The following is a 12,326-nucleotide window of genomic DNA, read 5'->3' on the forward strand; positions in this document are numbered from 1 at the left end:
CATAGACTGTAAAACCTTCATATCACATCAGAACATCAATACAGGCAACTCCCAGCCAGTGGATGCGTGTTAAGTTCATTCAGCAGTTTTCCTGATTTAGTATGAATCTTATTTGTATTATATTTTATCTGCATTATTCATGTTGATTTAACTCTTTTAATACTTGTAATTAAAAATGGATTGATGACATTGCAGTTATCAGATTGTTAAGTGCATGTACACATGTTAATCGGATTGATGTAAATGGGCATGCTCATTGTGATGATACTATAAAATGGTAAAAATATCCATTTTCACATTATAGTGTTTTTAAGGTACATTCTTTGGAGCATTTTCACCGGTCTATTGCCTTTACATGTTCACCAATATTTACTTCAACAAATATCCAATCATTTTAACTAGGAAACAAAAACTCCTTTCAAGCCATGGGTAATAAAAAATAAAGATGTTGTGAATTTAAAATCCGTCTCTCTTTAAATTTAAACTTTTGTACAAAAACAAAAGCTGAATTTTAAATACCAAATGTATTTTCGCAGGTTTTCATGACCAAATCATCTCTCTTCAATTGACTCCTTCAGCTTCCTGTGTGACTCCAGGGGGTGGACGTGAAATGGTTGGAATTCTTACACTCTGCAGTTCCCCCCCAGGCCCGGTGTGTGTATGGCTGTATGTGTGTGTGTGTGTGTGTGTGTGTGTGTGTGTGTGTGTGTGTATTTGGCTTGATCCTGTTCAGCCTGAGCAGGACCAGCTGCTTCTCTGAGAGGCTGGCTCTCAGTTACAGTAGCTCTGTGTTGCGTGGTGGAAAAGGGGCGGAGCATATGGTGAACTGAGGTATACCTGGTTGAAGGAGGTCTATGCTTGATCTGATGCTGCAGCGCTGTGAAACGATTCCCCAGCAGATCTGACTACTGCTCAGCTACTTTTTCACTGCAGGGCTAAATGGTGCGAACCTGTTAACCTGGCTACAGTTATGACCCAGCTTTGGTTTCTTTTTCCATCTGCTGTGTTGCTAACTCACAATTATAAGATGCTCAGTCATAATTACGAGATACTAAGTCAAAATCATAAGGTGCTAAAGTCATAACTATGAAATACTAAGTCATAATTTTGAGATACTAAGTCCTTATCATGAGATGCTAAGTCATAACTATGAAATACATCATAATTATGAGATAATACTCCCATATTATCTCATAAAAATGGCTTAGTATTTTATAATTATGACTTAGTATTTTATAATTATGACTAAGTATTTTATAATTATGACTAAGTATCTCAATTATAACTTAGTATTGCAAAATTCTGATTTAATATCTCATAGTTTTGACTTACTTAAGCAATAATGCATGGGAGGGAGTGTTATAATGTGTAATATTGGCACAGTGCAAATTTTACATGTTATAGCATGAACCTCGATTGTATAATTGTGTAATAATACCACAGTTCCACCATTATCACTGTATATTGAAAGATTTTAATTTAAGGAGGACGAGAAAATTCTATCTGTTTGGTTACAAACCGAATTCCATTGCTGCTCTGTTTGGTTTGTAAGCGCTGCATCATTGCTAGGTTACCTGTATGTGGCGGAGTAATACATGGAGAGCTTCGGTTACAGTGCATTACTGGCTAATAACGGTACTCATAGAATGCCTTTCAGCCAGTCACATAGCAGGGTTGGAACTAACTCTGGTGAATTATTTCATAATTATGACTTAGTATTTTATAATTATGACTTAGTATCTCGTAAATAGTCCAACATCGCTGTTGTAGCAATACCATGCTGGCAACTTGCCTCATCTGACATGTGGAACGGTTTTCCTCCGAGCTCAGAACTTTTTGGCCCTGCAATGGAAAAGCAGCCTCTGTTTTTTATTGTGTGTGTGTGTGTGTGTGTGTGTGTGTGTGTGTGTGAAAAGCAGTAGTACACTGGACATTCAGAAGCGGTTTCTTATTGGCATTGCAATAATCATTTATAGAAACACGCCAAGGAAAATAAACACGAAAAAAACAAAGCCAATGCAGTTTGAAGAGTGTTGCCCTTTCTGAAAAATCAAACTTTTGTTTCGTTTTTTTTCTTGCTTGTGATAATTTTTTTTCACTCTTAAAAAAAAGAAATAGTGAAAAGTAAAGAAGAGAAGAAAACAAGAAAAAAAAAAAACAACCAAAAAAAAAAAAAATATCAAGGAATCTCCCGCTTGTAGAAAAGAACAGTTTTGGTGCAAACGGCGACTTCCTTGAGCCTCCGTTGTGAAGGTCCTTTGCACACATCTTTGTGTGTGTTTGTGTTTCCATGTGTGTGTTTGTGTGTGTGTTTCCATGTGTGTGTGTGTTTGTTTCGTTTCACGAACGTCTGAAGTGTTTCCTTTTTTCTCTCCATCATCAGTGCAGAGTCTGGAATGAGTCTGTAAATAGTCTCAAATACACAAACACACACTTGAACACACGTAGACACACTTAAACACACACCTGGGGCTAGAGGTCATTGGCTCCTGACGCACCCCAGGTCACACACGCATCACGCGCTACGTCGTCCGGTTGCTGCAGTCTGATTGGTGCGTGTCTGGACGACGTGCTGCATCATAGGCTGGACTCCTTGGGCGGGTAGTCCAGGTTGGTCACCATTGTGACGACGGTGAGGATGTCGTCGGGGGCGATGAGGTTGGTCTGTCGCTGCATAGTGATGATGCGCTCCTCCACGCAGCCGGCCGAGAGCCGTGCCTCCGCCTCGTGATCCCAGCACTCCTCGATGGTCTCGCACAGCATGGCCAGTCCCTGCCACACACACACAACAAAAAGCAATTACAAAAAAACAAGTCACAATAGCTGGACAGGATTAGTTTCTCAGGGGGACGTCTGTGAAAAATATTTCACACTTCTACTCAGTGATAAAATCTCTGCATCTGGACTGAAATTGAAAAAAAGAGAAGGACCAGTGAGTTTTTTGGCTTTCTTGGTCACATGACATCACGTTCAGTAGCTCCTCCATTTTCACTCGCTGTTGTGTTTACATAGATCTCCATGGAAACTCAAGCACAAAGTGTAATTACGGTGCATGGAAAAAAAAGCTATTTTATTCACCGTGGATTGACTAAACAAATAGCAGCAAACTGCGAGAGGGAACCTGAAAGTGAGTTCTAGTGAATGGAGTGAAATGTCTAAAAAATATTTTTCACCAACGTTAAAGCGTTAACACAATTTACTACATGTACATCTGTGCTGCATGTCCCTTTGAAAATGCTGTGTTTAAAAGTGCAGCAGCAAATGTTCAGTGTTCTCTGTTGAAGCAGTTTCACACTGTACACATATACGCTGTAGAACACAGAATATTCTCGCTATATTTACTTTCTTGCTCCTGTGCCAGCCAGCTCTGACCAATCAGAAGAGACAGAGTGCTCGTGTGGTTTATTGGTTCGCATTTTGGTACGTTTGTGTCTTTACGCCTGTGTGAATCCAAACCAAACAGAGTGTGTGCGTGTGTCTCACCGTGTGTTTCTGCCAGTACTCTCTTAGGGTGGGTCTGAGTTTCTTGTGTACGACGACTTCCTGCATGTCTTCTAATGACGGGTGCTGCCCCACCTCCTCTTCAAACGGCAATGCATATTCATCAACTGGACCTAAACACACACACACACACACCCCTCAGTCAACCCTGTCCGTGCATGTGTGCTTTAAAGGGTGTGAAGGGCAGGTCAGTAGGATCATGTTCTGTACGGTAAGCACTAATTTCACACACACAGCTTTCCTCCCCCACTCAGCAGTGTCCCTCAAAAATCCTCACGACACACGCACATACACACACGCACACACAACACACATACACACACACGCTCTGTATGGTAAGGGTTGAGGACATGGGCTTTTGATAATGACTGTGTGTAAATATGAATCTGTATGCAGACATATGTGTATTTATATAATTGTGCGTGGGAGAAAGTGTGTGTGTATCTGTGTGTGCGCGTGTGTGTATTACCGTCAGCAGCAGTGCAACGGAATGCCAGTTCCCACAGCACAAGTCCCACAGCATACATGTCGATCCTCAGGAAGGCGTCTCGCTGGAAATTTATAGCTCCCTCCAACACCTCTGGAGCCATGTAGCGCCGAGTGCCCACCTTAATAACACACACACACACAGTTTAACACACAGTATGAGGAACCATCTTAAGAACAAAAACAGATGTCTGAAGTTCGATTAAAGGTTTATTTTTTTATTTTTAATTCTGATTGGGCTACGTCAATATGTGGTACTGAAATCCGGTACAAATGTGACCCAGTCAGTCTGAATGGCCAGATCGGATTTATGCAACATTTATTTTAAGGAAAAGGAAAAAATAGACATCAGTAGAAAAGAAAAGTATTTTTTTGTGGCGGGATGATGTTTGTAAGCTCAGCCTTCATAACCACTACATATTTCTTCTTAAATTGCCCAAAAACAATGTTTAAATGACTATTAAAGATAATATATTCTGTAATAACATGATGTATCAGTATGTATCATTAGATTTTAAGGAAATATGCTAAGTTTTAGCACTGGCAACTCTGGTCAGCAAAGCTTCAGCCAGTATTTTCTTTTTGAACTGTCCAATACGTCACAGTAATGTGCGTGGGTTGTGGCCTCTGAATCAGCCCACCGTCGATCATTCCCCCAGTCCTATTTCCACACCCCGGGTTGCCAGGTATAGACAACAACAGCATGCAAGCAGTTTGCATGCAAGCAGTCATGGAAAAGGGCAAGCTCAACAGGTAATCACTGAGTTTCAGTGAGGTTGCTGACCATAGCTGGGTAGGTAATTTACCAACACCACTGGCGTAGTAGAGACAAGCTTTTCATTGAAAGTTATATATTCACTTGTTGCCGCTTGCCATTTATTGTTGTCAATCTGTCAACCAATGTGAGTTTTCTGTCTAAGCAGGAGAGGATGGGGCAGAAAACTCTCTTCAGTGTTTAGAAATTGGGACTCCTCTAGACATTTCATTCACTCGCTCTCATTCATTACTGATCGTTCCTATTAAGAAACCAAGGACGCAAAATGAAGCTGAAATGTCCTTTGCTGACTAACCAGCTCAAACACATTTTCAGTGATGAGCCCAGCTGTCAGCCTCTGGGGCTACCTTATAGCTCCTGCAATCTGATGATGAATCTGGATAAAACTTAAACTTTCATTTATACAGTGTAAGCTATTTATACGAATGTCAGACATGGGTCACGATAAAAAGATGAAGAGAACAAAATAAACATTGTATTTAGTGAGAAAATAGGAAAATAGGATTTGAGACACTTTCACATGCTGTGTGAACGTAGTCACAACGTAATGTTGTGCCTGTTAAAGAAATCCACATGTAAAGGTCAGCTTACCTGTCCATGAGTGTCACCCGCAGACTTCCCTGCCTCGAATTTAAGCGCAAGGCCAAAATCAGCAATGCAGGCAGTCAAATTAGTCTTCATCAGTATATTCTTACTCTTTATATCCCTGAGAACAGAGTAGAAAAAATAGGTTAATAAGAGGACACTACAGCAACATATACAAGGTTAGGGGTGGGGACATTTTTTTTTTGTAAGATTCATCTCGATTTAGATGTAAATCATTTTGAACTCAAATCAATTCAGATCTGCCAACATGTAGCTACACATTTTGGATAACGGGCAAGCATTTTGACATCCTAGTATGCTTATACGATTCCATGTTGTAAAGTATGCTGTCACGCTGCCCAGGTTGAGCACATAGCTGTCAAGTCTCCCGTTTTGCCTGGGGAACTACCATATTTTACCCCTCTTTTCCGCTGTCCTCCCGTATTAGTAAATTTCCCAAATTATATTTTTATTAAAAAAAAATAATTCTAGCCACTGAACGCTCTGTGAATGGGAAATCTCTAAATGCCAATCACGGTACCGGTTCAAGGATAAAGTTCCGCCTCAGGAGAAGCAGCCAATCAGCTTGCTGGTTTTGCCGAGGAGAGTCAGTGTGCTAATGGGGAAGCCTCACCCTCTCTGTGAGTTTTGGTAGTGGATTGCAGCTAGCTGGATGTACAGCGATTTTTCTAAAAGAAAGGTAACGGTAGCTAACTATGTAAACTGTGATGGCATTGTTTCTGCAGCTGTTTTCTGATAGCTGGTGAAAAAAAACACAAATCAAAACACACAGGACAAAAAAGCACTGTGTGATTAATAAAATGCAATTCGTGACTAGTCAGATAGATTACATTCGTAACTAGCTAGCTTATTTAGGTATGAGAAAATATTATACAGGTTGAGAAAAAATATATATGTAATGTTCAACTTGCCCTTTCTGGGTATTTGTATTTTTCCAAAACGTCCTGGGAATTGCTATTTTCAAATTCCATGACTTTTGCAGGTTTAATATATATATATAATATCCGCTTGTTGTCCGGAGCTGGTAAATGTAACTAATAAAGTAACTTGTAATCTAACCTACTTAAAAAACTAAGTAATCCATAAGGTAATCAAGTTTTGTTTAACGGTGTAATGAGTAATCAGTAAAGATTACTTTTTATAACTAAATTAACTATGCCATCACTGCCTGTGACCATAGAAGTGATTGCAACCTGAGTTCAATGATATTGATTGGTGAACGAATACTTTTGCTAATACAGTCTAGTTGGGATCTATCTGACTTTATTGATAAGGATGACAGGAGCGTTAAAGCACAGTGCTTTATGTCTAATTTCTATTTTTGTGCAGAAACAATAATACAATATAAAAATGTAGACTTTTACTTTTACAGTGCTCAGCACACATCTAAAGCAGGCACACTGGCAACCTCCCTAGAGTTAAAAAGAAATCCTGAAAGCTATGGTTGCCACTGTTTGCAGGGGTAATAATAAGTACATTTTTCATTTTGGCAGGACAAGTGTAAGACTGTGTGCGCAGCCTGTGAAAGCCTACCTGTGTGCAATAGCCGGCTTATGACCATCCTTAAGTCCAGGGATATCCTCGTGCAGATACGCCAAACCCCTCGCGAACGTCTGCGCAATGTGGCACAGCTCGTTCCAGGATACCACATTAGCCTTTAGGTAATCAGTCAAGGAGCCCTGCAGATACACACACATGGTCAGACAGACAGGAACACAGTGAGCACAGGCAGCAGATTAATGTGAAATACTGTGGTGGCCACCAGGGGGCAGTTGTGAGTTGGGAGTGAATGGCAGGAGCATTTGCTGCCCACAGCCAAAGAATGGTTGAATAGAATGGCCTACAAATGTTAGGGTTAGAGTTAGTGAGTGAATAGGTGAGTCTAAATGAGAGTATGTGGAGTGGGATAATGTATGTAAGTATTCAAATATACAATTTTAATGTACTCCACAATGAGCCACAATTTGTCTATATAGAGCATGTGCAGGTGCATCGTAAAAAAAAATAAATAAATAGTAATTCAGTTAAAAATGTAAAACTCATATATATAATATAGGTGTATTACACACAGAGTGTTCTATTTGAGGCGTTTATTTCTTTTAGTGTTGATGATTATGGCTTACAGCTAATGGAAACCCAAAAATCAGTGTCTCAGAAAATTTGAATATTATATAAGATCAATTGGTACTTTTGGCAGTGTGGGCGGTTTGCCAAATCCTGCTGGAAAATGAAATCTGCATCTCCATAAAATTGTCAGCAGAGGGAAGCACAAAGTGCTGTAAGATTTTTCTGGGAAAACACTGCACTGACTTTGGACTTGATATAACACAGTGGCGCAACAGCAGCAGTAATATACAGCACTAGTATATTTTTCTTTAGTTGTATATTTTTTTATATGTAAATTTTATGTCAGGTTGTGACAGGTTTCAGCTCTTTGCACATACGTTCTTATGCACTGTACCTATTTGTGTGTGTGTGTGTGTACCTTCTCATGGTAGCTTGTGATGAGCCACAGCTCAATGTCCATGCCGTTTCCTCTCTTCTCGGCTCCGATGAAGTTGAGAAGGTTCTCGTGTTTCATTCCACTAATACAGTAAATCTCGTACTCATTCTGCCATGACTGCTTATTCTACACACACACGCGCACACACACACACACATACAAAATGTTATGTACTTTTATGCACTTTTGAGTGCTCTGATCAGGTATACACACACTTCTCTCACTTACCTGTATGGGGAAGATCTTGACAGCCACATGTTCGTTGAGTAGCTGAGCCTTCCACACGCAGCCAAAGCGCCCCCTGGCTTTGACCTCCAGCAACTGCAGCGGCTTTTGGCCCAGGAGAGGAGAAGGGGGAGTCGGCCCAGGGTCCTGCAACAAGACCAGCAGCACATTAATAAAAACAGTTAACTACAACATTCACTCAACCACTCAGATCAGATCGCACTTAAAATCCTTTAATTTTCCCAAAAATGAATAGTGCGTCTTTTAATCCAGTACGCTTTATGTATGAATTCTATCAGTCTGGTTGTAAAGAGCAGTAAAGCCACTCTGCTGAAGTACAGAGTTATACAGACGATTTAGTTCAGTTCTCCGGTACAGTGACTCAAGACTGGAGCAGTATTAGCATTAGACGCTAATTGCTGTTCAGAGGTGTCTACTATTGGCCTGTAGCCTGCTGCTAACCCTGGCTAACACTGCTGGAGCAGTATTAGCATTAGCCGCTCAGCACGCTAGCCCTTTCGCCATTCAGAGGTGTGTTTTATCAGCCTGTAGCCTGCTGCTAACCCCAGCTAGCAATGCTGGAGCAGCATTAGCATTACCTGCTAACCGCCCTAGTGCTAGCTTTTGTTCGCCATTCGGAGGTCAGTATTTTGGACTGTAGCCTGCATACTGCATACTGACTGTGTCAAAACAAGCTACACTGGATGAACCACTAGCTAATGTCGCCCTGGCTTACCGGAACACTCAAGATTCTTCAGTGTAGCGCTGTCAGAAGGCATAAGCCGCTAAACACGGCTAGCACTACCTGATTATACTGAATATAGACCGGGTTATTCCATCAATGGATTTTTTCTTCCCTGATGGCACGGGCATATTCCAAGATGATAATGCCAGGATTAATGGTGCTCGAATTGTGAAAGAGTGATTCAGGGAGCATGAAATCATAATTTTCACACATGGATTGTTCACCACAGAGTCCAGATCTTAACCTCATTGAGAATCTTTCGGATGTGCTGGAGAAGGGCTGCTTTGTGCAGTGGTCAGACTCTACCATCATCAATGCTACAGCATCTTGGTGAAAAATTAATGCAACACTGGATTGAAATAAATCTTGTGAAATTGTAGAAGTTTATCGAAACAATGCCACAGTGATTGTGTGCTGCAATCTAAGCTAATAGTGGTCCAACAAAATTTAGAGTGTGAGACCTTTTTTTTTGGCCAGGAAGTGTATTTTTTTTTAAATTACTAACGTGATTTAGAAAGTATCTTATAAATCGTTAACCATTTAAACAAACTAAATTGTAAAAATCAAGAATCACTAATGAATTCGAAGAATATCGAGTTTTTGTTTTTAACAATATCACCTAGCCTTATTCTACTCTGTCCCCAATTACAGCACAGTGATGTTTCCAGTAGGGTATCAGCTCTCGCTCTCTCTCAGTGCTGGTGAGGTTGAGCAACAGCCCCACAGTGGGGCGTAATCTTCGCTCTGCCACCCACTACCCTTTACTCCCCACTAATCAGAACCAGAACGAGAGCATGTCTCTCTGAGGACATTGAAAGAGAGGACGAGGGGCGTGCAAGGCTGGTTTGACATTGGTCAGGGTCACCCGGGTGGTAAACAGGCGCAGCTACATGCTTACGTTCTGACTTTTCCTCCGCTCTCAATTATTAAAGAGATGTTGAGAGCTGACAGTGGAACTGAAAACGCTTTAAAACCTAGAAGCAGTTTCCCTGAGACACACACACGCACTAACACACACTCACACTTACACATACAGTGAAATGTGTGTATCTGCTTTAAAACATGCAGCTAATGTCAACAAACGTTGACATCCCACTGCCTTCCACGTGTTTCCCACCAGAGAAAGTGACATCATTAGATGTGGGTCACATGTTTTTATTAGCACTGTCTGCAGAGTGTGTGAAATTTTATATTAAATGTAACAGAGTTGGCCAGAACATCGAGATTGATAAAATATATTTGTAATCACTTAATCTCTGATTTTTCTATTTAAAGGTATGTTTGAGTAAAGTAACATTGTTGTTTTATTCTATAAACTACAGACAACATTTCTCCCAAATTCCTAATTATATAGTCATTTAGAGCATTTATTTGGAAAAAATAAGAAATGGCTGAAATAACAAAAAACGATGCAGAGCTTTGAGACCTCAAACAATGCAAAGAAAACAAGTTCATATTCATAAAGTTTTAAGAGTTCAGAAATCAATATTTGGTGGGATAACCCTGGTTTTTAGTCACCGTTTTCATGCATCTTGCCATGTTCTCCTCCACCAGTCTTACACACTGCTTTTGAATAAACTTATGCCACTCCTGGTACAAAAACTCATGCAGTTCATTTTGGTTTGATTGGTTGTGATTATCCATCTTCCTCTTGATTATATTTCAGAGGGAATTTGGTAACATCAAATCAAAGAACTCATTATTTTTTGGTGGTCTCTATTATTGTTTTTTAGAGCTGTATATATAAAATGCTGAAATTATTCAGGACTAAGCTGAATCATAAAGGAATTAGCATAAATCAGTAAGGTCCCTTGATAAAAATACATACTGGTGCAGAAAACAATTAACTAAATTATTAAATACACTGTATTTACCTGAGTACACCCACATGACATGCATTCCATACACTCCCATCACCATTCCTATCTCCCCGCCCACACTACCTTGTCTTACTGTTATTGCTAAGTGTGTATCTGCTGTTACCAAACAGAAGCAGAACAGTATCACAATCAGAATACATCCATTCATGCTCTGAATAACACATACACACACAGATCTGTCCATCCATGCAAACTGAAAAGAACCTTAGAAAAATCAGAGAATGGAAAAAAAGAAAATAGGGAAAAATAAACCCAATGAACAGAAATGATGTGTTTTTTTTTCTGAATGGGGCAGCAAAAACTAGAATATACCAGTAACAGTAAATAAATACAAATAAATTAAAAATAAAAAAATAATCCCACCGGAAAAAAGAAGTAAAGCAACTTGATGAGTTAATCAAAGAGTTCTTACCTCTATCATTATATGAAAGGCGTGCTAGCGAAAGAGAAGAAAGGCAAAAGAATTACTGCTTCCAGCGCAGTGGAGGAGAGGATGAAGGATGGAGAAGCGTAAGAGTAAAAGAGGATGAATTCTATGAACCCTACAGTTAGCTCACTTTTGCATGACGTGCATGAAGATGTAAATAGAGAACTAAGGAACAAAATTAAGAACAAAAAAAAACTAAAAGAAAAAGAAAGAAAGAAAGAAGGTAGAAAGAAAAACAAGACAAAGAACATTTGAAAAAAAAAAAGATGTAGAACAAGACTAAAAGAAACAAAACAAAAAAAATACGAAAAAAAGAAACAACGGCAAAAACAAACAAAAAAAGACGGAAGGAAATACACAATAAAGAAGAAAAATGAAAAGAAATTAAAATAAACAATCCACCACATCCATGTGTGAGAATGAGTTCGAGTCATGGGACTGGGATCTGTATCATGCAGCCAATCAGACACAGCTCTAAGTAAATCTGAGAAAGTGCATTATTGATCTAAAATTCTCATACTCATAGCCCCCTGCCCCAAAACACTCACACACACACATACTCTCCCCAACAGCTTTTTATAGCCTGTCAGACACGTTGCATTATTCATGTGCATGTTCTGAGCCTTCCATCACCTTTAGTGCTCAATAAATGTGGTGTGTGTGTGTGTGTTTGGACTGTATGTGTGTAGAAGTAGTAGGGCTTACCTGTGTGGGCACAAGAACGGGTGGGTAGGCCAACTTATGGTGGCGATACATCCAGAATGAGAAGAGCAGGATAGCAGCAATGCCCATGATGGGCACCAGCGAGTAGAGCAATGTGCTGCAGAGCTCCGGCTTCGGCGGATAGGGATTTAACGTGGCTGTAAATGAAAAAGAAGAGAGAAAGAGAGAGAGAAAGAGAGAGAGACTTGTTTACAACTGGAAAAAAACACTTTTTACAGCTAAAATGAGTATAAAGGCCTCACAGCCCCCAGCATTTGGGTTGAAGCATCAGCTAGAGGGGTACCCAGAATTTGATCTGTAGGTTTTTAAGGCCAATAACTTCTGGAAGTGGATGAAAATATTGATATTTCGAATCATTGTGATTTTTTTTGCAATACTGTATCGAAAAAAAAGTACATGTAAATACTGGTGGCAGACAGTGGATCATTAAGTCTAGATAGCAGTATTGTAATCAA

General features: G+C 39.9%; 1 protein-coding gene across 2 annotated transcripts in view; it reads right to left on the minus strand.

The window, feature by feature from the left end:
- Positions 1-249: 249 nt before the first annotated feature.
- Positions 250-12,326, minus strand: part of acvr2ab (activin A receptor type 2Ab) — a 63,430-nt gene continuing 51,353 nt past the window's right edge. The window contains exons 4-12 of one of the 2 annotated variants that reach the window (XM_007257547.4): positions 11,854-12,008; positions 11,134-11,157; positions 8,100-8,243; positions 7,854-7,997; positions 6,902-7,047; positions 5,354-5,468; positions 3,971-4,109; positions 3,484-3,614; positions 250-2,772 (exon numbers count right to left, since the gene is read on the minus strand). In XM_007257547.4, coding sequence (XP_007257609.1) covers positions 2,578-2,772; positions 3,484-3,614; positions 3,971-4,109; positions 5,354-5,468; positions 6,902-7,047; positions 7,854-7,997; positions 8,100-8,243; positions 11,134-11,157; positions 11,854-12,008 — 1,193 coding nt within the window. In that variant the 3' untranslated portion in view covers positions 250-2,577. The remainder of the gene's footprint in view (positions 2,773-3,483; positions 3,615-3,970; positions 4,110-5,353; positions 5,469-6,901; positions 7,048-7,853; positions 7,998-8,099; positions 8,244-11,133; positions 11,158-11,853; positions 12,009-12,326) is intronic. The other variant, XM_007257548.4, reaches the window with a different exon arrangement.

Source organism: Astyanax mexicanus, chromosome 5, assembly GCF_023375975.1.
Source record: "Astyanax mexicanus isolate ESR-SI-001 chromosome 5, AstMex3_surface, whole genome shotgun sequence".
Lineage (NCBI taxonomy): Eukaryota > Metazoa > Chordata > Actinopteri > Characiformes > Acestrorhamphidae > Astyanax > Astyanax mexicanus.